The sequence below is a fragment of the Urocitellus parryii genome, chromosome 14 (assembly GCF_045843805.1).
Source record: "Urocitellus parryii isolate mUroPar1 chromosome 14, mUroPar1.hap1, whole genome shotgun sequence".
NCBI classification, from domain to species: Eukaryota; Metazoa; Chordata; class Mammalia; order Rodentia; family Sciuridae; genus Urocitellus; species Urocitellus parryii.
The window spans coordinates 29769391-29794996 of NC_135544.1; the positions used below are offsets into that span (position 1 = coordinate 29769391).

Genomic DNA, 25606 nt, shown 5'->3' on the forward strand with positions numbered 1-25606 from the left:
AGTCAAATCAAGAAGAACTTTTTGTAAAACAAATAAGCAAAAATCTTTGGGACTGGGAATATAGCTCAAGGGTAGAGCACTTCCCTAGCACACACAAGGCCCTGGGTTCAATCCCCATGACCATAAAACAAAGAAAACACTCTCAATACTGGTTAATGATAAAATCAACAGCCTCACAGAAATTGTTATGGAAATATTGGTAGAACACCTAGGTACCATCTATTTTAGCAAGTTTAAAATAACTAATCATTCTCATTCAAGTCATGGCAAACAAGCACTTAATGTGCTTATCACTATTCTAAGCAATTTATATTTCTGATCTAAACCTCATGAAACCCTAAGGTGTAGGTACCCCTGTGATCCCCATTTTAAAGATGAATACAGAAACAGAGAGGTTACGTAACTGCCCAGGTTCAGAAGCTAGCCATCTGATGAGTTAGAATTTAAGGCCACATAGTTTGGTTCCAGAGCATATGTTCAAATAAAATATTATAAAATATTACTTTCATAATATATTTTCTGAAACATTTTAACTATATTAAATCAATCTTTTAAAATATTCATCACTACTTTTTCTTTTAACTATATGCAATCATTAATGTTTAAACACTAAAAAGATACTTAGTATAAATTATACAAAATATACTTGCCATATTATACAATATATATTGTTCGAAATTCCTTAAATGATTATATTATGTAGTTATTAAAAAATGAGATCAGTCTTACGTACTAACATGAAATGATATATAATATAAAGTATTAAGTGAAAAAAGCATGAGTATTATGTATATATTACCAATTTTTTATTAGTTCATTTTAGTTATACGTGACAATAGTCAATTTTGAGATATTTTACAAATATGAAGTATATCTTATTCTAACTACCAATTTTTTGGGAAAAAATTTTTTAACTACAAATAGAAAAATGTCTATAAGGAAACCTATCAAATTACCCTGATTGGTTTTCCTTGGGAAATCCAGGTGGGAGATTTTCTTTTCTTTTTTTTTAATTTAAAAAATTATGTATTTTTTAATTGTTTGACCTAAACACATTGCTTTTGTAATTAAAAATATTTTAAAACAAGTTCTGCAACTAACCTCAATTTTCTTTCCCACATCTTCAGTTTTTGCAACAAATTTAAATAACAGTTTTCTTGTTTTACCAGGAACTAAACACATCCTCCCTTGGGTCAAATTTTCCAAAACTTCACTTGCTTTAGATGCCTCTTCTATTACACAGAACTGGTTGTATTCCTGAAAAAGAGGTTAGCAACGGTCACCATTTACAAAGGCTAAATGTCACCTGTTTTGCTAACATTAAAAGCCAAGTGCTTTGGAGCTAGTTTAGTTTTAACTCCATGCTATTGAAGCATTATAATGGGTTATTAATAAAAGGAAATATTTTAATGCCAAATTTAGGCACTTATCTACTCACTGTTGCCATAAGAATAAACAGTTCACTAAACACAACCTGATTTCTGAAAATGCTTAGATATCCTTTTTGTAGAGAGAGAAATAAGTTGTTTATTGCACCAATGCTGTGCAACAAAGAAGAGCTTCTTGAAGGGCTTACTTTTCACATGGCTTCTGAGACACTGCACTGTCTCCTGCTTCTCATCCTCTTTGGTTACTTTCTGGTTTTCCCTCAAAAGCCTTTATTCTTTACTAGGTCCCTTGAATTCAGGGGTCCCACAAGTTTTGGTCCTTGGCTTTCTTTCAGTTCTATTGTTTTCTCTATGTTTACTTCATTAGCAAGTTTGTGCATTTATACATATTCTGTACCTTTGTGCTAAAATCTCCCACATAAAAATTATGGTAGTCTGTTCCTATTTCCTTAACTACAGGCTTATAGCCATGATTGTCTAGAGAACAAAATCCCCTCCCATCTAAGTCAGCAGATCCCAAACTGAATGTATATCTTTCTTCCCAGAAGAACATACTTCTCACAAATAGATAAACAGAGACATCATTCATGTATGGATATGCATAACTGCCACATTCACACCTGTTCATTAAACATCAAGAGCTTCCCAAGAATTCTTCCCATAGAATTTCTTTTTTTTTTTTTTATTGTTGGTTGTTCAAAACATTACATAGTTCTTGATATATCATATTTCACATTTTGATTCAAGCGGGTTATGAACTCCCATTTTACCCCGTATACAGCTTGCAGAATCACATCAGTTACACTTCCATTGCTTTACATATTGATATACTCATGTCTGTTGTATTCTGCTGCCTTTCCTATCCTCTACTATCCCCCCTCCCCTCCCCTCCAACAATACAAGGGGGAGAAATGAATTAAGAATTTCTTACATAGTTTAATTTTTATACATTTCCTATGAGTTTCATTTCTAGTGTATGCTTATAAAACTTAGGCATTCTACTTTTTTCCTTATGATCAGCATCTTGAATTTCAAATAAACTATATTCAGAATATACTTTAATGTTTAAAACTTTATGTAGCACTTAAATTATGGAAGTAGTTTATGTTTCTTATTTAAAATAAAGTAAGAAAAATAAGTGGAATACTAAGATATTAAGGAAAAAGTAAAATAAGAGTCCCTAGAGTAACCTTCTAATTTCAGACTTAAGAGTATTTCATGTTGGGAAAAAATAAAAAAAATAATAAAGACCTATCCTTGTGAAACTATGATTCTAGTTAAAAAAAATAAATAATTTACCAAATGATTACACATACAAGCTGAAACCATGGCTGTCACTCTTACTATAAAGGGTTATGAAAGACTTGCTAGGTCCACCTCGTGACCTTTATTCATCCCATCCCCATTCCTTACTCTCTCTCTGTTCGGTCAAGAATTCAGATTTATCTATTTTCAAATGCCTCTTTCACCTTACATCTCCATTCCTGCCACTAGCATCCTGATTCAAATCCTCATATCTTGAAGCTGGGTTAATACAAACAGCCTTTAATTAGTTTCTATAACATCATTTCTTTCCCTCTATTTTGCTACTACAATGAAATTTGTTAGACATAAATTCCATGCTCTTGCTTTAATATTCTCAAACTAATTCAAAGAAATCCCTGGGTAAGGGTTTGAAGTTAAATAAAATATGCTGATTTTCGGGCAATCTAGGTCCATTTAACCATTCTACTAAAGACATTTCTCAGTTTGTATGAATTAAATCATATTAAAACAGATAATGTCCTTTCCTTATTACCATCCAATAACTAGAACATGGATAAAAGAACAAATAAATAAATAAATCTTAAATGACTTCCATTTATTATTTAGTCTATCTCTGCTTAACTCTTCAAGGCTCCTGTAAACCATCAGGACTTATTTCCCACCACCTATGCTTAAAAACTCTCTGGTCTCTTGAGGTCATTGTCTTGACTTATGCATAAATATAGAATGTGTACTCCTATTTCACTGCACTGTTTTCTCACTGTCAAACATGTTCTCCCCTTTCCATCCTTTTATACCTATCTTAGTACCATATTCATTCTTGGAACTTCCTCCCTTTTCTTGGCAAATAGATTTCTAGGTTATACTACACAATTCAGTATTCACTATCTACTTGAACAATATGTGAGTCATTGGTCCCTGCTCCCAATGCTTACATTGTGATGAAATGATATGCTATAATCTTTCAAGTTCAGAATACTACTCTCAATAGATGCTTGTTGGTTAAAGGCTCAATATACTTTCTGGGAGGACAAAAGAAAATTATCCGTCAAGTGAGCTTATAAATGAAATAGCTGAAATGTAATCCATAACTTCACTTTATTATATCATACTTTGAAAATGTTCAAGTGCATGAAACATGGTATGTTCCCATTTCTTCAAGAAAAAAGTGGCTTATATATTCATAAATGAAAAATATCTATATTACTCAAGAAGTTAACAGAGAGAACCTCAAGAACCTCAAGAGAATAAAATTGGAGGATTATACATTTAATCATTTACTTATCACTTTATAGCCATCTATTCCATCTTAAATTTTTTAATATTAAACATGTATTTGTTCTATAATATACAAATAACATTAAAATAAAAATGGAAACAAATGATTTTGAAAATTGGATTATATTCAATTCTGAATCTTATTTGAAATTAAGTTGGACATTATAAATATATACACACGGAATTCTTAATATTTCATAAACAAAAAGTAAAAATAAATAAAACTCAAGAGTAGGGAAAGTGTAATACTTGACTTGATAGAGTTCAGAAATATAAATAGGTAATTTATATTTATATATTTATGTTACAGACCTTACTGAAGTTATTTGTTACTATGAAACCATTAAGACCTAAAATTCACTAAGTTCATTTTATGTAGTTAGAAAATGCAAGCTATAATAATAAACACAATAAAAATACATTAAAAAGTACTATTACCTGATTATTAAAGCTGACACAGAGTTTGGAAAACCTAATGGGATGTGGACAATCAGCCTTCAGATAAATGTCAAACTGAACAGGAACATCAACATGAAAACTTGGGGCATGAAATTTGGCTTTGCATTGTACTAGAAGTCAAACAAAAAGAGCTGAGTTATACACTACCAGATACTCACAACCCAAACACTTTATTCTATGAATTATATTTACTCAGAAGAGACCCACTGGCATTCTTACTGATTTCTTACTTAAGGTATTCTTACAGGCTGCTAAACTAAGACAGTTCAACAGACATAAATGTAGCTCACTTTTTAAAAATGAACAAAAGTTAAATAAGTTTCAAAGCCGTCTTTAATTTTAAAATCAGTATTGCCTCTAAAATGTCAGTGACAAAATTTTAAAGTGAAAAGAACCATTTTAAGATTAACTTGTGTCAAAAGACCTGACTAGAAATCAAAGCATAAACCTTTTAAGTAACTGCCTTTTCAAATTATGCCTGAAGTACATAAATGAACAAAGTATGTTTTAAGACATAAATCAAACATTTAATATCTTGACCTAAGACATTTAGGAGAAATTTTTTTTAAAAATCACAATTTAGCCATAAAATGATTATACTTTGAAAATTCTTTCTTGACTTTTATATTTATTATTCTACATCTATTTATTTTATAGTAAGAAGGATGATTTCCCTAAAATAATATTTTAGATGCTAGCAACCTACCGAATGGCACAAAGTCCTGCACTCCGATTGTGAAAACATTGCTGCCGGCCAGAGAAACTCGGTCTGCCCACAGCTTCTGAGCAGTTTTCACAGCTAAGACATCACAGTCAGGTTCAGGATCTGGAATTTCGTTCTGCATCAACACAGAGGTAAACATTTGTTCAATCAGTTGGAAAAAATATCTAGGTATACATGTCCCTGAAACATATCTTACACAAAGAATTCCAACCTACCATTAAAACATTTATGAGGTTCTTTTCTATACGAGATTTCTGATCATCTTTCAGAGTTGAAGCTAAAATGAAGAAATAAAATTAGAACTAAATTCACTATCCTGCTTAATGTTTCTATAATAATTTAGAGTAAATACCTCTTCTAAAATGACTAAGCACAATGACTTGCACATAATCCAAGTACTACTAAATAGCTGAGACTGAATTATTTTTCCAATTAAAAAGTTTAATGATGTGAAATAGTTCTGTAGATTGGATTTTTACTGAAAGAACATCACATTACCTCTTCCAAGGAGTTCTAGGGAATAAGTAATGTAATCCTTTAATTGGGCCATAAGGTAGGAACACTTCAGAGCTGTAGTCAATATAGATGTAAGCAGAGTCCACCATCCTTCACTCCGATAATCACACATCACATAATCCAGCAATCTAAGGGATGACAAGGAGAAGGCATAATGAAGAGCTTCACAAGAAGGGTCTGAAGAGTTCTTAGAGATAACAAAGTGCTCGTCTCATTTTATATTAATGTAAGAAAATCTTACTGAGATACAGGTATTTTTCATACTTAGTTAAACCTGAGATTTCCTAAAACTCTGAAAAAGATAGTGCCAACAGAAGGCACTTGAAAAATATCACAGAAATGGAATATAATAGAAATATGGAAATAATAAATTCAATATAAAGTTCTACTTCTATTTCACTGTAAGGTAAACAGAATACTTATTAAAAATAAATAGTAAATAAGACTCACTTCAAAGCTTTGGTATAATCCTTTGCATAATAATATTCCTCTCCCATCTGAACCACTATGAAAGGAAAAAAAGACTTACGTACATAATTTAAAATTACTCAAAGTTGCATGAATTTTAGCATGCTATGGATACATACTTAGATGACTTTTCATTCTTGGACACTTATACTTTTTGAATTGTGCAACAGCATTACTCAGAAGAGTTATTATTATTTCCTGTGAAAAGATAGAAAGTATGAAACATTTAAATAATCTCATTTTCTTGAATTCTGTAAAAACTAGTTTATATTGAGGGGGAAAAAACAACAACTTACAGAGTGAACAACATTTCTCTCCTTCAGCTGAAGGGCAAGAATTCCCACCTTCTCTTTTTCAGGATCAGAAAGATCAAAACCTGTGAAAGATGAGACGCAACCCATTTTAAACAGCTCATTTAACTTAAATCTTCACATAAATATAGTATGTGTACACTCCTGGAGTCCTTTACTGTAATATAATGTATTTAAGATTATCAACTATTCTAGACTCTTCAAGATTCTAAGGCAGCTTTATTAACAAAAACTTCATTGTGATCTCTGTTTTGCAGAGAACATTACTGAGCTCAGTGTTCTTTTATCTAGTGGAATCATCTTAAGAGTAGTATTCATATCATTCTCTACAAATTCTCTATAAAGATCAAAGTACATAACCTCTTAACAACTGAGATAGATTCCACTGTCACTGATGTTGCCTCAATTAAAATATGTATAAAACACAAAAAGGATGTAGATAATTTTGGGAAATTTTTTTGGGGGGGTACAGGGATTGAACCCAGAGGGGCTTACGCACTGAACCACATCCCCAGCTTATTTTATTTTTTATTTAGAGACAGGGTCTCAGTAAGATGCTCAGGGGTCTCACTAAGTTGCTGAGTCTGGCTTTGAACTAGTGATCCTCCTGCTTCAGCCTCCCAAGTGGCTGGGATTATAGGGGTGCACAATTGTACCCATCTTATAAATTGTTTTTAAAGTGATACAAGTTAATGTTGTTTTAAAAGGTCACATTAATCATTAAAGTTAACTGGAATTAAAAAGTTTCAGTAGTAACAGTGGCTTACTTAAGACACAGATGTCTAAATATTTTAATCACATCAATATCTTTAATTAAAAATGACCTATGATATAGTGATACAAACAAATCTAAAAAACTACATATCTGAAAAAAATGTTTCAAAAGCATATATTTTTATTTCAACAAAATTTTTCTACTGGCCACATTAAGCATAAAAAATAGTGATAACTATCTTGGCCTTTTGAAATTGAAAAAGAAGTGATGGAAAGAAAAATATTTACTTAGTATTCCTTGTCGCCACGGTCTTTGTCCGTAAAAGTCAAGGACGCCTGTTTGTGTTTCTAAGGGATCAGGATTGGGATACATTACAGAAGCCTGCGAATTAAAAATCAAACTTAAATATGAGTTTATCTATCCCATCACAAATGGACTCTTGCACAATCTATGACTGAATAAATAAGTTTTCACAAATACAGACATCAAACATACATTCAAATAACACAGTTGTGAATATTTTTAACATGAATTAAATTTTAATAAAATTTAAATTAAAAATGTTTCATCTAGCATTTAGAAAATCTTATAAAAACTGAACAAATCAATCTAATTTTAACAAATGGTTTCACAGCAACTAAAGTCTTTATATTTTCTTTTTATCTTGGCTATAATAAACCAGTAAAAAAATTGCAAAGTATGTTTAATATTTATTCCCTATGTATAAATATTCTTTGTAAACAAAAACATTATTACAAGGAGTTTCAAAGACACAATTTTCTTATCCTTTCTGTTGTTATTAATTCTGATATTGGGGAAAGTGGGTATTTTTTTTTAAAAGAGAGAGACAGAGAAAGAGAGAGAGACAATTCTTCTTTTAATATTTATTTTTTAGTTTTCGGTGGACACAACATCTCTATTTTTTTTTTTTTAATGTGGTGCTGAGGATCAAACCCAGCACCCACGCATGCCAGGTGAGCAAAGATCAAACCCAGCACCTGCGCATGCCAGGTGAGCGCGCTATCGCTTGAGCCACATCCCCAGCCAGAAAGTGGGTATTTTTGATAGCAAAATCCAACAGATTTACACTGATTTCTTTTTTCTTCTTTTTAACTTTTCCCTTGGAATCCAAAATGCAATATAAGTGCATTCCTGAAGAATGTGTAAAAACACCCAAAAGCAACAGGATAAAAATTTAAATTACATTCAGGTGCGGTAGTGCATGCCTGTAATCCCAGCTGAGGCAAGAGGATGGTGAGTTCAAAGCCAGCCTCAGCAAAAAGTGAGGTACTAAGCAACTCAGTGAGATCCTATGTCTAAATAAAATACAAGATAGGGCTGGGGAGGTGGCTCAGTGACCAACTGCCCCTGAGTTCAATCCCTGGTACCCTTCCCCCCAAATTCTTAAATTACATCTAAACCTCTATCACTTGTTAAGAAGTAAACATTATTCTTATAGATTTTTATACAAAAATTTGTTATTGATTGGAATAATTTTTCAATTAAATATAATCTGTGCATTTCACCATATCGTTAGTTAGTCTTCAAAACAACAGATCTTGCTGAGAATAAACATTTTAATTAGAATAACATACTTTAACATATTTCCTATAGTTGTTCATCTTCTTTTAATTTATATTATCATTAATACATTTATGAGAATTTAAATAAGTCTTGCTACTGATCTCTTAGAATCTATTATCTACTTTGGATTTCTGAAAATAAAATTCTGGGTCAAAAGATATGTTTAGTTAGTTTTAAAGCTTTCCAAATTTTTTGGCAGAATTGTCATTTTTTACATTCTGCAATGCCCAGTCCTTCATATTCTTAACATACTTAATTTTAATCATCTTTTAAAATACTGTGTTTGGATTACAACATGACAGCTTAAAAATATTATACATTTAATAAATACAGTTGGAAATCACATATAATAGAAAAACTTCCAGTTAATTCACAGATAAAAGTGAAGTACTTTGGCCTAAACCAAAAATAGTCATAATTCCTAAAACAATAAAAAATATTATATTCAACGATTTGGAAACAAATTATAATACCATCAGTCTTAAGTTCTTTCAAGAGAAGATTAATAAATTTCCTAAATGCCAGATAACACAGAAATTGGTAACTTACTTCATGACTACAAAGAGTTTTTGCATGCTGTTTCCGCTCCTGAGCATAATAGGCTGCCTGCTGATAATAGAAACCAGGATTCTGAGTTTGAATGGCTGTTAACCCTAACTTAATAGCTTCATCAAATAAATCTCCAAAGGCCTGGAATCTTAAAAAATAAAAATAAAAAAATCAAGAAATAAAAAAGAATGAAAAGGCAGTTTATTTCCAGTAATTATTCAGACTGGGAACTATGATCTCAGCAACTTATATTAAAATGCTATTGATTAACAGTTAAGACTTGTAATAATTTCTAGTGTGTAAGACTAATACACACCAATTTTAAGGTTATAGATAAATTCTAAACAACTCAGTGAGATTTACAGATAAATTCATCTCTTCTTCACTAACAAGTCTACAGATATACCATCAAACTAGATCTCAACATAGTTTTCACTGCTCAAAATACATCCAAGTTTCTGACAAAATTTTCCTTCTAGCAATTTTTAAACATAAGTCTCAAACAGAAAGCTCTGTGACAGTAGGAGTTTTGTTTGCTCGCTGATGTATTCTATGGATATAGATACACAGCAGAAACCAAATGAATGTATGTTGAATGAAAAAGATAGCAATATGAATTAAATGACCTCCATTAAAAAACTGAGCCAATCAACAGATACTATTACCAGAAATATATGTGCATCATATCATTAAAAATCTTATTGAAAAAAAAAAAAACCTAACTCAGTTTAGAACCAAAGTCCATGCTAATTCCATTTCTTCAAGCCCCATGTGTTATTTTTTTTAACATTCTAAAAGTACAATTTAAAACATACTGTTTAGACATCCATGCAGCATGCTCAAAAGACAATTCCGCACTTCCAATTTTTTTCTTACACAAGTCAATGTGTTTTCGGAACTGAGCAATTGCATCCAATGGGGTATTGTGTTGAAAACACAGTCTACAAATCTGCAAAATGTAAAAATCAGCCCCAAAATAAGGGGGGAAAAAGTCAAAAGACAAATTCATTTAAAAACATGTAAAGTTTGATAATAACTTTAAAAAGACGACAGAACTTTATTCTCTGAAGTTCTTTGCAACATAAATTATTTTCTTCATAAGAATAGTTAAGCTAAAACACAAGGATAAACATCTTTGAGGAATGAAATAAAATAATACAGCACTTTCGCTGAATTTATTCTATATCTTAGAAAAGCTTTTTAAAAATACAGAATGTTAAAACTTATACCAAATAATTATACCCAGTTATTCCCAATAAAGAACCTAAAGATGGGCTTGGGTAAAGTATTTTCAACAGGCAATTGAGAAAGAACAGATTGACTTTCGGTTTTAGAATTGTCAGAATACTGAAGATTTTCTGTAGCACAAAGTACAGTTACTTCCATAGAAAACACAGATTACAGAAATTTTCAAAAACTTTTCCCTGGAATATTATTTCAAAACAATATAATCTATGTGTATTTGGGGTAAGAGTAAAAACAGAATAATTAAAGCCTCAATTAATTTCCATATGCTTATTATAATTTTCAATTTTATTTTTTAGAAATAAAGGAATACACGAAAAGTGTCTCATCCATTCCTGTCTTTTAGACACCTAATTTTTCTTTCCATAGGCAACCAGTTTCTGGCATATGCTTCCTGATATATTCTACACACAGACAAGTATATGTATGTTTATATACATGAACTAGTATGCTAGCAGCTTGCATGAGACACACTGAATTATGTCTCAGTTTTCTCACCCAACAGTATCTTAGGTATCATTTGATATCTATATATCAGAACTGTCTCATTCTTTCTTTTTTTTTTTATTTTTCTTTTAGTTGTAGTTAGAAACAATACCTTTATTTTATTTATTTATTTATTTATTTTTTATGTGGTGCTGAGGATCGAACCCAGGGCCTCACACATGCCTGGCAAGTGCTCTACCACTGAGCCACAACCCCAACCCTGTCTCATTCTTAATAGGTGTATAAAGTTCTACTATTTAGAGTTACAATTTATATAACTAATCACTTACTGATAGTTTGTTCCCAATTGTTTCCTATTAGAAGATATAATAAGTATTCATAGATATGATTTGCCAGTGTTAGCACATATGTCAAATAAATTTCCTGAAAGGGAATTGCTATGTAAAAAAAAATGTTCACTTTAAATCTACACAGTCACTGCAAAAATATTTTCTACAGAGGCTGTACAAATTACACTTACACTAATAATGAATTGACGTATGTGCTTGCACATTACCAACTTAATACCAGACTCCTTTCAAATAAGAGTTTGGAAAATTAAAAGCAAACAAACACCCCTTAATTGCCTGCTGAGGTGGAGAGGGAGCTATCACTACCACATACAATCTTAAAATGCTCAAACAATGGTTATAAAAGTTTTCTATAGGGTGAATAGATATACCTTTCTTACACTTGTGCCAATAAACCAAGAAAGGCTTATGTAGTTCTAATATGTTGTATCATTTAAAATTCAGTAATTTAGGTAGTTTTCTTCTTACTACTCCTGTTCAAAACTAAACACCAAAAAACTTCCAACCAGTACCTATGAACTCAAAAGCAAAACCACTGCTATTAGGCTGCTAAGAATCAAGGCCCTTTTGAATAAAAGAATACAAAAAAGGAGAGCATCATTAATCAAACATCAACTTTTCAGAGCAAGAACTAATTTTGATTTTCTAATTTAAAAAAAGGACAATAATACTTAAGATAAATTTCCTGTATTTGGAAGTAGAAGTATTACCTTGTAATTTATAAATCCTGCCATGGTCTTGATTTCCAGAATATTGGTTTCATGAGCTCTCAATTCATGTACAAGATTATAGGCAGTCCTATAATTCCTAATATAAATGCAAGGAAGTTGGTTAATTATGATATAAATTAACATAAAAAGTTTCCTAAGAACAAAATTATTATAAAGAAGAGATAATATTTACTCAACATTTAACACTCAACAGCTCAATAACAGCATATATTTATCCCCAATGTTTTTAAAAATGATCTACTGATTAATAATATATTTGGAAGGAATTACTGACTTTTCATAAAGAGCAGAACCATTTCCTGTACATTGTCATTAATATCCATCATTAACCAATGGAAGACAAGTTGACAAATGAAAGTTACTTAGAATTACACTGAAAAATGAGCATTCTGTTTAAAAAATACATTTTTAAAAAAATATCCTTTACAAGCTCCTCAAACATTGCATTAGCAAAGGTGATATCAAGACAGAACAGAGATCAACAACTTTTAAAGCCTAAGTACATGCACCAGTGAAGGATAGCACTGATCTCAGGCAGTGACTGGAGAAGAAACATCCTTACTAGGGTGGCTGATGCAGAAGAATGGAGGTGAGAAAGAAGAGCCCTGTTGGAATGGGGCCTACCCTAAGATGGGAGGCAATGAGAAAATCTCAAAACAGGCTGCTCCATAGTAAAAACTATACTCTGAATTTCTTTTTTTTTTAAATTTTTTTCTTTTGGGGATTATTTTTTAATAGACCTGAACTTGAAGGTTTTTTAAAATCAATATTAATTGGTGTTAAAATTTAATGGTTTTAACGCAATCCATAAAAATAAACTACATGAAAGCCAATTATAATTATATGAAGTCATTAAGATTCAGAGAACACAACTTGGTGTTTAGCACCTCAACAATAAATAAAAATATGTTTCTACAATATTCTTATATGACTAAGAGCTTTAAAATATACTTCTATTTTTTTCCATCTCCTTAATTATAGAATAAATAATTAGTTTTTCATCCCTTTTATACTGTCATTGTAAATAAAAAAAACTGAGTTAAAGTTTAAAAAGAGTGGTTTTTTTTCATTAAGTTGTGACTGGTAAAAATAAAGGATATCTGCTTGGCCACTATCAATACACTGACAACTAATCTCCAAGAACCTACTAGGCAGATCCTTCAAATGGAAAATGATATTACCAATGGGCATTATAAATTTATAGACAAAAAAATAAAATTAAAAATTAAAAAGAAAATCATAGATGATTGGAATAAAAGTACCATAAACCTTAAAAAACCCATAATCTGATTTAAATAATATTTAGTTTTTATTTACTTTGGAAATCAGTCTTTTAAGACAAAAATTCCACTGAACAAGCAAAAAAAGTCAGGAAGATGGGGAAAATTTTACACTTTATCTCTTTAGATCATGAAATTTAATTAAATTAGACCCAAAATTTTTATGACACTCTGAAATTTACTTACAATATTGTAATGGAAAAAATGTTTTAAAATCTCAAATTATATTCCATTAATTTTTGGACAAACTAAATATTAAATTCTTGAATCTAATCAACATAAACATTTTAAAATTAATTTCAGTTTGGCTTAGACTCAGAAAGTACCATTAATATGTTAGCATTAACATAAAAATAAGAAAAATTCAGTTTGAAAACTCAAAAACTTACTTCAAAGCATTTTGTGTATCTTGTTTCAACTCACTGAAGAAAGCTATTTTGAACTGATGTCTAACAAATAAAAGCTGGGAAAAAAAGGATGAAAGAAGCACTATTAAATACATATTTAAAATGTGAAAATTCTAATAATGTTTATTATAAGAAAACATTAAGTATAAAGGAAAATTCAAAACTAACATTAAACTGTTATTCCAACAAACATAAATATAGTTTAAAGGTCTATTAAAGTCTATCTTTAAAAACTTTTTTAAGGGCAAGGAATTTAAAAACAAATTTTAAGAGCAAAGAGTTTAATTTAAAAACAAGTTAGATTTTAAAAGATTTTTTAAAAAACTTGAGAAGTACTGAAGCCATTTAAGATATAAACGTATTAAAGACAAGTAATAATGGACTTAAAAATAATCAATAATGAAAAATGTACTTTAGAATGCCTCTGTTATTGAAAAAATATATACCTGGTGTGTTGTTTTATTCAAAAATTCTTTATGAGATTTCACTCTTCTAATCTCAGTATAGTAATAAGTCTGTGCATGTTCATAAAAGGCATTTTCTAATCTGTTATAAAAAGAACATACAAATATTAAAGTTATTTTAAACCAAACTCTTTTCAAGAATCATATTTGTAAGACCTGAAAATAAAATTCTGACAGAGATGTCTATTTTACTTCACGACTGAGATTTAAAAAAAAAAAAGGGTGAAGCAAAGTAAAAACTAAATTCTTAGACAAAAATGTTAAAATTAAATGGTATACACTGAGCAAAATTCACAAAAGTCATTTACAATTATTTATAATACAAGGTATAACATTAAAAGGTTAAGTTAAAATTAACCTTTAAATCTGAGTTAAATCTAATTTTAAACAATTAAAATTAGATTCTAACTTGAACCAAATAATGTTTGGAGGAATAAATTAACTTAACCTGTCAAAGTTTTATAAATGAGAATGATAAGGCACTGACATTTAGATCATCTAACTTTATGACAGCCAGAAATATGTATTTAGGTCATCCTCAATGATTAAAACAACAAAACCAATTAGTATTATTAGAATGTCTCATAAATATCAAGCTTATTTTAGTTTTTAACTTGGCTGTGTACTCACAGATAAACATCCAAATGTTAGTACAGAGAACCAAGAGCAAGTAGCCCTGACAGAACCTATGATTTCCTATAAAGTTTGTTTTGCAGAATCAAATCTTCCCTCCCTTTAAATATAACTGATTAAACAGTTACAGAGCTTTGACTGGAATGGGTAAATGCTATAAAGCTTTTACCTTTTAAGTCACATATTTCTACATTATTTGAGGAATTTTTTGAGGAAAAAAATACATAACCAGTTTCAAAACCGTAAATAAGTAAATGATAGATCTAGTCAAGAAGTGAGGTATTAGTGAAAAGACCAATTCTTTTAGTAAGTATTTAAAACTTATGCTCTTAAGGTAATATCAAACAACTAAGAATAATTTTGGGGAAAAACAGACACTGAACTTCTTTGCTCTAAAACAGAAAATCTAATCAATTGTATTATCATTTAGTGATTTCAACTAGTTGAATTCTCACCGTCTATGCTTTTCTATGATGTTCCTTTGCCCCCCACATAAACATTACTTTCTTTCCCTCATCTAAACTTTCAAATACAGTTATAGGTCTTCCTCTCTTCCCTAAAGCCTTCCCCAGACACATCTATCCATTTGTTCTCTGAAATGATACAAGATTGCAAATTATGCAGAATTTACACTTGCAATGCTCTGTGGTATTTTACATAAATATTTTTGGTCTCAATAAAGTAACTCCTTTTTTTTCTTTTTATATTTTTTATCTGTAGATGGACACAATACCTTTATTTATTTTTATATGGTGCTGAAGATCAAACCTAATGCCTCACATGTGCGAGGTGGGTGCTCTACCACTGAGCTACAGCCCCACCCCAAGTAACTCCTTCGTAAAGGGAACCCAATTGATTAGTTTTGTACTAAATACACACACATACATAGATATAAAAAACACACATGCATCTATCTTTTGTCTCAAAACAAAATGTATCCTACCAAATAATTTGGATTAAAACGTTAATTTTAAGCAGCTTCTTACTCTAGCCATTTATCAGAAAATAAGTGGTATACACTCAGCAAAATTCACATGAAGATCACCTGGAGTCCATTTTTTTACCATCACTGCATCAGTTTTCAGATGAAGAACATTCAAGCTTCCCAACTATACATATAGATTTAAGTCTAAAAGAAAAGGGCCTTCCCAAATTTTATAAACTACATAATGGGCAAAAATCATCTTACAAGTTTAGGGGATAAAAGGAGAAATCACTCTATACTTAAAAGGAAATTATTATTGAAGGTAGATCCTGGGCTAAAGGTTGAAAACAGAGGGAAGAAGCAGAGAAGAAGCAAGAGTAGCAAGTGCCTAGCACTACTTACATCCTTCTTTTCCCCTACAGCCTTTTCAAAAAAGGGCAACAGGAGAGAGAGTTGAATATTGCCTCTAGTGGTCCACCCACGAAAATGCTTAGAGCAATCCCAATTCTGAATGTTATAGAAAGGTAAAGACCAGATCCCAAATCTAATTGCCTGGATGTACATTATCTGTATAAATTTTTAGATTTTTAATGAATTTAGACCCTTAAAATTCTTTATTTTTTTTAATATTGCCATTGTCTAATCTTTTATTTTTAAACTAGTCAAAAATTATTTCCAGTATTTTTAAAAATGTAAATGATAATAATGACAATGATAATTATGATGATAGCAAATACTTATATGGAGCAAACATTTAAATTGATCTCAGAAAAAAAATCATAAATATAAAGATTTACAAATGGCCATTTTTGGCATGTACTCTCTATATCTCTGCAACACAACTTTCCTCTAATAAGCATCTGCTTTTTTCCTCATTATTAAAATGTCACCTTTGTTTTCAAAAGCAGGGTGTGTGTGTGTGTGTGTGTGTATGTGTGTGTGTGTGTGTGTGTGTGTGTGTATGTATCTGTGTGTTTTAAACATTTGTTAGTTAGCATGATACTGACAGTCTGTATTATCCTAAGATAAAAGATCTGAAAATTTGGAACATTTATCTTTTCATAAAAGAAAAACACTTAACTCATCACTAAGTTTGAAAACTCTTCAAAGAATTTTGCCTTAAAATGATAGTGAACCTATGCAATACAAAGGAGTTTCACAGTCATCCTCCAATAAATTAGTGTTATAAGCATTGAGAAATTTAAAGAAAATTAACCAAATCATTGACTTCCTATAGTATTTGTCCTTAATACCTCAAACTGCTCTGAAACACATGATTGAGTAACTCTGCCACCTTCCTCCCAGATTAATGAATGTGAAGATTTCCTAGTAGTCGACTTTATTCTCTCTCTGAAGATAAAATATAAATATGAAGAAAGGGTTTAATGTCTTCCCTGATCTTTAATGAACTGTCTCAAGCACTCCTTGTTCTCAGATCCACATGCTAGAGGTCATGGACTCAGAGCACTTGCTTTTTACATCAGTTATTGGAATACTATACTCTTTTATTTAAATGTTTCCTTATCCCCCAACAAGATTTAAGAGTAATAGCTGAAACTATACCTTCCGATTCTCTCACATCCATGACAGCTACATTTGAAAGCAGAGGAAGACAGGCTCACTAGTGGTTAAGGTATGGTTTCTCAACTTCAGCACCACTGAGGCTGTGTAGGGTTGTCCTGTGCGTTGCAGGATATGCAGCAGCATCCCTGGCCTCTAGCTGCTAGAGGCAATATAGCAACCCCCTCGGTTGTGGCAATCATGCCCAAATGTTCCCTGGTGGGTAAAATTACTCTGTTTAAGAATCACTGGACTAAAGTAAAGGATAGCGAACGTCGGCTTTCTTAGCAAGGCCATGTGTAAACTTGAAAGCCAAGTTCTTAAGAGGAAAAAGGGAACTGGAAGATAGAGCTAGTATGATAGCACACTGACAAGAAACAGCATTGGAACGACAGAAGTACTGAAATAAGAAGTGCAAGGATGAACCATCAAAGCCTAGAGAGGGAGTCAAGAGCCAGCTGTGAGGCTAGGATGAGCCTCAGTGGAAAGAAAAGAAAAGCAACTTGTATGTTATCTATACATTAATTATCTATACATTGTCCTTTCTTCTTTGTTTTTCCCCATTGGTAATATAGTTGTATTAAAATACAAAACTCGTTATTCTTTTTCTCTGAATTCTGATCAATCAACTCAATGCTACATTTGGCACTACTAATCTGACTTTCTGCAGTGTCCGTCCTATTGTTTATTATTTCCAACATGGAGATTTTCTTAATTGCATTTAAATTTTCTTGCAATTCATTTTTTCATTTGATCCTGTTGCCTTTGCATGCTCTCTCCTTCTAAACTTATGCTTCACTTTCTTAGAAGCCATGTCATTTAATATTAATGAGAATACCAGATATCCTACTCTGACAGATAATGTTCAGATGTCTGCTTCTGAGGCAGAGAATCAAATGTGAGATAAATAATAATCAAAGATAGGGGCTGGGGATGTGGCTCAAGCAGTAGCGCACTCGCCTGGCACGCGTGCAGCCCAGGTTCGATCCTCAGCACCACATACAAACAAAGATGTTGTGTCCGCCAACAACTAAAAAAAATAAATATTAAAAAATTCTCTTAAAAAAAAAGATAAACTAAGCTATTCTTGTGTTCCTAATACTTTTGCACAATGAAAAGAAAAAAGTCATCTTATAGCCAGAATCACTGAAAATACTCCTATCTAAATATATATTCATGAAAAATGTAACACTATAAAATTTCTTTGCAACACTAAATATTAGAAAACAATGCATAATAGTCCCATAAAAATATTGTGTCCACAGGTAATTTGCTCTTTATAAAGGCTTAACATTTAATGGGACTCTCAGCCTTCTTAAAACATTTTTAAATACAGTGACAGACATATAAAGAATAAAGCAGGGCTGGGGTTGTAGCTCAGAGGAAAAGTGCTCGCCTGGCATGCATAAGGCACTGGGTTTGATCCTCAGCACCATATAAAAATAAAAGTATTGTGTCCACTTAAAACTAAAAAATAAATGTTAAAAAAAAAAAGAATGGGCACTGGGGCTGTGGCTCAGCGGTAAAGCACTCACCTAGCATGTGTAAGGCACTGGGTTTGATCCTCAGCACCACATAAAAAATAAATAAAATAAAGGTATTGTGTCCATCTACAACTAAAAAAAAAAAAAGGAATGCAACAATAAGAGTCAAGAAATAGAGACACCACCGTCATATAAAAGATCACACATGGTAATTACTGAAAAGTACAAGGGGATAAACCATTTATATTTCTTTTTCTTTTTGAGATGGGTCTCATTGTGTTGCCCAGGCTGGCCCAGAACTAGTGAACTCAAGCAATCCTTCTACCTTTCTGCCTCAGCCTGCAGGAGTAGCTGCAAATATTGACAGGGTATCCAACTCATATTTTTTAGAAGTGAGGTTGACCTAGATGTACACGTGAAAAGATGTCAGTATAGTAAGTGGAAGATCAATATGTATTATATTACATTTATTTTTGTTAGTTTAAATAGTGTTAAAAAGATATGCGTATATTTCTTCCTTTACAGAAGACATTTTTTGAAAGTGTGCTTAAGGAATTGTTGATAATGGTTATAAAGTTAAAAAATTGACAAAAGGAACTTTTATTTTACTTTTATATCCTCTGTACCATTTATATTTTTTCTACTGAACATGTTTTATTTTCTTAAAAACAAATGGGTCTAATATACCAATTTCTTAATTCCTAAGGAATAATCTAAAAAATAAAAGACCTTTATTTACCTTATAATATAACCCACAAGGTGGTCAGTGTGGGGAAGCACAAACAAAGACTTTCCTGAGAGTTCACATGCATTGCACAAAGCTGCAGCCCTTTCTGAAGCAATGACATCTTCCCCTGTTGATAAGCCCCAGAAAGAGAAAAACAAAATAAGTAGTGTATTTTTTATATGAATATTTCCCCAAATCTGGAATTTGGAATAAAAACCTAAAGCACTTTTCACCATGTCAATACAACTCCTAGGTTCCTTTGAGAGCCTGGGGTTATTAATACAAACCTTTTAGGAAAAAAATTGTGGAATTTTCTAAGCCAGGACAGGAAGGCCAAGTAATGCCAACGGATACAACATATAGCTATTTTTAAAAACATAACTCAAAATGGAAGCAGCAGTTCATGAGAGAAGTTTCCAAAACCACTTAGGATGGGATAAGTCTTAACATAAAAACAAAACAAAAAAAATATTATGCGTCTAAGAAAATCTGGGAAAACAGAAAAAACAAGTATTTAAAATGATGGGGCTGGGGTATGCCTCAATGTTAGAATGCTTTCCTGGCATGGGCAAAGCCCTGGGTTCAAGTCACACACATACACACAAAAAAAAGTTATATAAAATAACATGTTCTTAGAGGAAATTACAAATCCTATAGCATTTTTCTTTGCATTTGTATAAGGAATAAAATTTTAAATAAACCTCAAACTAGTAAATGACATGTTTACAAAGCAAATGAATTAACTGTTTTGTTAACGGATACATGACTACATTGGGAAGTAAGTGGAGCTGGAGGAGTAGGACTTAGATTTGTAATCTTTATTATAATTCTTTATTTTTTATAACAAACGTTTATTCATGAATTTTTGGTACTTTTTAAAAAATTAACACACCATCGACCCAAAAATTGAATGCATGAAAGATTTAAACAGTAAAGAATCTACATTCTGGTAATGAGAACTGGAGGTATAAAGCAGGAGTAGCTGCAACATTCGACACTTGCCAGGGTGTCCAACTCAATACTTTTTTAGAAATGAGGTTGACCTAGATGTACATGTGAAAAGGTGTTAGTATGGTAAGTGGAAGGTCAATATGTATTATATCACATTTATTTTTGTTAGTATAAATAGTGTTAATTAATTGATCTTTTGTTACCTGGGGGCAAAGGGGTTTTCTTCTGAATCAGAACCACTGCAACTTTTGTGTTTCTTCCTTGTAAACTTTGCCTGCAACAGAAAAACAATAAAATTAATTAAATAAATCATTTTAACTAAATGTATTCAAGCTTCACAAAAAACACAAGTTTCCCTCTATCACCACTTCTATTCAATATAGTTCTCGAAACACTGGCCAGAGCAATTAGACGAAAGAAATTAAAGGCATAAAAATAGGGAAAGAATAACTTAAATTATCACTATTTGCGGATGACATGATTCTATACCTAGAAGACCCAAAAGGGTCTACAAAAAAACTACTAGAACTAATAATAGAATTCATCAAAGTGGCAGGATATAAAATCAACAAGCATAAATCAAAGGCATTTCTGTATATCAGCGACAAAACTTCTGAAACGGAAATGAGGAAAAACACTCCATTCACAATATCCTCAATAAAAATAAAATACTTGGGAATCAACCTAACAAAAGAGGTGAAAGATTTATACAATGAAAACTACAAAACCCTAAAAAGAGAAGTAGAAGAAGATCTTAGAAGATGGAAAAATATACACTGTTCATGGATAGGCAGAACTAACATCATCAAAATGGCGATATTACCAAAAGTTCTCTATAGGTTTAATGCAATGCCAATTAAAATCCCAATGGCATTTCTTGTAGAAATAGATAAAGCAATCATGAAATTCATATGGAAAAATAAAAGACCCAGAATAGCAAAAGCAATTCTAAGCAGGAAGCGTGAATCAGGTGGTATAGCAATACCAGATTTCAAACTATATTACAGAGCAATAGTAACAAAAACAGCATGGTACTGGTACCAAAACAGGCGGGTGGACCAATGGTACAGAATAGAGGACACAGAGACTAATCCACAAAGCTACAACTATCTTATATTTGATAAAGGAGCTAAAAGCATGCAATGGAGGAAGGATAGCATCTTCAACAAATGGTGTTGGGAAAACTGGAAATCCATATGCAACAAAATGAAACTGAATCCCCTCCTCTCGCCATGCACAAAAGTTAACTCAAAGTGGATCAAGGAGCTAGATATCAAATCAGAGACTCTGCGTCTGATAGAGGAAAAAGTTGGCTCCGATCTACATATTGTGGGGTCAGGCTCCAAATTCCTTAATAGGACACCCATAGCACAAGAGTTAATAACAAGAATCAACAAATGGGACTTACTTAAACTGAAAAGTTTTTTCTCAGCAAGAGAAACAATAAGAGAGGTAAATAGGGAGCCTACATCCTGGGAACAAATTTTTACTCCTCACACTTCAGATAGAGCCCTAATATCCAGAGTATACAAAGAACTCAAAAAATTAAACAATAAGAAAACAAATAACCCAATCAACAAATGGGCCAAAGACCTGAACAGACACTTCTCAGAGGAGGACATACAATCAATCAACAAGTACATGAAAAAATGCTCACCATCTCTAGCAGTCAGAGAAATGCAAATCAAAACCACCCTAAGATACCATCTCACTCCAGTAAGATTGGCAGCCATTATGAAGTCAAACAACAAGTGCTGGCGAGGATGTGGGGAAAAGGGTACTCTTGAACATTGCTGGTGGGACTGCAAACTGGTGCGGCCAATTTGGAAAGCAGTATGGAGATTCCTGGGAAAGCTGGGAATGGAACCACCATTCGACCCAGCTATTGCCCTTCTCGGACTATTCCCTGAAGACCTTAAAAGAGAGTACTACAGGGATACTGCCACATCGATGTTCATAGCAGCACAATTCACAATTGCTAGACTGTGGAACCAACCCAGATGCCCTTGAATAGATGAATGGATAAAAAAAAATGTGGCATTTATACACCATGGAGTATTACGCAGCACTAAAAAAATGACAAAATCGTGGAATTTGCAGGGAAATGGATGGCACTAGAGCAGATTATGCTTAGTGAAGCTAGCCAATCCCTAAAAAACAAATACCAAATGTCTTCTTCGATATAATGAGAACAACTAAGAACAGAGCAGGGAGGAAGACCAGGAAGAAAAGATCAACATTAAACAGATACATTAGGTGGGAGGGAAAGGGAGAGAAAAGGGAAATTGCATGGTAATGGAGGGAGACCCTCATTGTTATACAAAATTACACATGAGAGGTTGTGAGGGGAACGGGAAAATAAACAAGGAGAGAAATGAATTACAGTAGATGGGGTAGAGACAGAAGATGGGAGGGGAGGGGAGGGGGACAGTGGAGGATAGGAAAGGTAGCAGAATACAACAGTTACTAATAGGGCATTATGTAAAAATGTGGATGTGTAACCGATGTGATTCTGCAATCTGTATTTGGGGTAAAATTGGGAGTTCATAACCAACTTGAATCTAATGTATGAAATAAGATATGTCAAGAGCTTTGTAATGTTTTGAACAACCAATAAAAAAAAAGAAAAAGAAATCAGCAGGAATTCTCAGTAAAAAATAAAATTATAATGTCAAATATTAAAAAAACCACAAGTTTGATGATTAAATTTAAGATTGACTAAAAATACCAAGAATATAGTGAATCTTTTCCTGCACATAAAGAACCTATTTGGAATAATCATTTCAATTTTAAAAGTATAATCTTACATCAAGCTTCTTAACCTTACAAAAATCTGCTTTTGCAAAAGTTTAATATATATTTATATGGGTATTTTATTGATGTAGAAATTATAACACAACTTCTTTATAGTGATATATTAGTCATTCCCTTTAAAAGTGAAAGATTAATATGTGCTTTTATGTAAAAATTACAATACAACTTATTTTTTTTGAGTGATACATTAGTCATTCCCTTTAAAAGTTTAATGTATGTTTTTTTGTGAAAACTGTAATATAATTTACTTAAAATTTACTTCTTTACAGTAATACATTACAGTAGTCGTGCAAAATAATTAATTATCTTAAAAGTGAATAATGATAAAGTGAAAGGGACCAAACAGTAAATTATAATGTCTCCAAAACAGATCATAAATGCAAGAAAAAACATTTGCAAATGTCTTTCAATTTGCTTCTAAATTTTGTTACAGATTTGGCATAAAATGCAGTTAATACTTAAGGAACTAAACAAATTTCACTGGAGGTCAACAATCCCCAAAGTGACCACTACAGTCCAAAGAGCACTCTATTGCCTTCAATAAATGTTAGTAACACAGACATTTGCAAATTACTATGGGCAGCCTGATAAATGGAGGTCATACCTGACAATTTCCACCCTGGTTGCGCATTCGGACTGCTTTTCTTTCCACTGAGGCTCATCCCAGTCTAGTTCATAGAACACAACCACCAGGGCTGGCACCAGATTCAGATGTTTATTCATCCAGCCAGTCTTTAAGATCCCTTTAGGAATGTACCATTCATACGAAGTTCTCTACAAATAGTGGTAAAAGTTAAGGAAGTGGTTTTTGTTTAATTTTTTTATAATAATAGCAGCAGAAACCACCTATTGGGTGCCAAGCAATGTTTGTACATTTATCTCATTCAATATGCACACTACCCATTTTGAAGATGAGAAAATTCAGGTTTACAAAAATTAAATAAGAGTTAGCAAGTGTTAGAAGTAGAATCTCAACCCTAGAAACATTACATTTCCCATTTAAGGAAGAATGACCAAAGTCAAAGAGCTCCTAATGATGTCTAGGATCTCAAGTACCCTGTAAAGAAGTATCCAGTCACTTTCTAAGCAAATTCTACTCCTATTCGTCACCATTCCGGTTTCTGTTTTTGAAAAAGCTGCTAAAATTAAAATATTGGCTGAAATTTAATATGGCTTCACTTATTTCAAAGATATATTGCCAGGAAAACAATTCACTTTACTTGTGGATGAAACATCATTCACAAGCTTGTTTTATATCACCAGCTTGTGGCATGGTTCCAGTTACCTAACACAAAGCAAGCACCCAAAAAGTGTATCTGAAATTGAACAAAACTGAAAAGACCATGGATTCTCTAACAATGATGTTATAGAATAAAGATATTCTATAATGATGAGAAAGATAAGACTTTCCTTTTAAGACTTCGTGAAATTTGTGGAGACATGGGGTTCTTTTTCTACAAATAAAAATGGCAAATGTAGGCTTATAGGTTACAAAGCTTTTAAATGTAATTATTCCTCTGGGTTTAAAAATTAACCATTAATAAACATATATATAGTATACTACATGGTACATAAAGATGCCTAAGGTTTTCTTTATACACCACTGTAACCACTGCCATGATAAACTTAGGGATTTTCCCACACACACAAGAACAAAAAATGACATATACACATACACACAGAGAGGGAGAGAATGCATACAATCCTAATGTCATTACCTTGGGTCTACATTTGGGATATTCATGGTCTCCTGGGAGCACCTTGAAAGAAATTGGTACCCGATCAGCTCTTCGATTGGCACAGAAAGCATCCCAGACAGCTCGATGGACAGCATTATAAACTACATCTAGTCCAGTAAGTGTAACAAAAGCCATAGGCCGACAACATAATTCCACAGGAAAGTCCCACTGTGTGGGGCTCATAGTTATGGTGCCACAAAAAAATCTGAAATACAAATGTTAATACATCCATAATTAATTTTAAAAAAACAACATCTATATAATACATGAATATCTGTCATTCAAAAATCATTACAAAAAACTGAAATGCTTTGAATGTCTGAAAACCATCAAGCCCATATAATGGAGGAAAGCAAAAGGTGAGTTGGATCTATTAAAATTATTATGTTAGATTTGTTTTTAAAAATTTCACATTAAAATAATTGTAATTAACTTTCAGATATATCAGTATTTTCAGTAATTTTTCAAAACATACACCAAACTTTGGAGTTAGCAAATCAAAAAAGAAGGAAATCAAAACAATAGGTCTACATTTCCTATTTCATATATAAGTAATAAAAGAAAAATAATTATTGACTTATATAATAAAGT

The 25606-nt window shown here is 31.9% G+C and overlaps 1 protein-coding gene across 1 annotated transcript in view; it reads right to left on the minus strand.

Moving 5' to 3' along the window:
• Nucleotides 1–25606, minus strand: part of Trappc11 (trafficking protein particle complex subunit 11) — a 47540-nt gene that overhangs the window by 19704 nt on the left and 2230 nt on the right. The window contains exons 2-19 of the mRNA XM_026400592.2: nt 24995–25220; nt 23881–24050; nt 20666–20736; nt 19524–19638; nt 14165–14264; nt 13701–13774; nt 12011–12107; nt 10074–10207; nt 9259–9406; nt 7413–7506; nt 6396–6475; nt 6219–6297; nt 6082–6136; nt 5614–5759; nt 5331–5392; nt 5098–5230; nt 4371–4501; nt 1102–1257 (exon numbers count right to left, since the gene is read on the minus strand). Coding sequence (XP_026256377.1) covers nt 1102–1257; nt 4371–4501; nt 5098–5230; nt 5331–5392; nt 5614–5759; nt 6082–6136; nt 6219–6297; nt 6396–6475; nt 7413–7506; nt 9259–9406; nt 10074–10207; nt 12011–12107; nt 13701–13774; nt 14165–14264; nt 19524–19638; nt 20666–20736; nt 23881–24050; nt 24995–25198 — 2049 coding nt within the window. The 5' untranslated portion in view covers nt 25199–25220. The remainder of the gene's footprint in view (nt 1–1101; nt 1258–4370; nt 4502–5097; nt 5231–5330; nt 5393–5613; nt 5760–6081; nt 6137–6218; nt 6298–6395; nt 6476–7412; nt 7507–9258; nt 9407–10073; nt 10208–12010; nt 12108–13700; nt 13775–14164; nt 14265–19523; nt 19639–20665; nt 20737–23880; nt 24051–24994; nt 25221–25606) is intronic.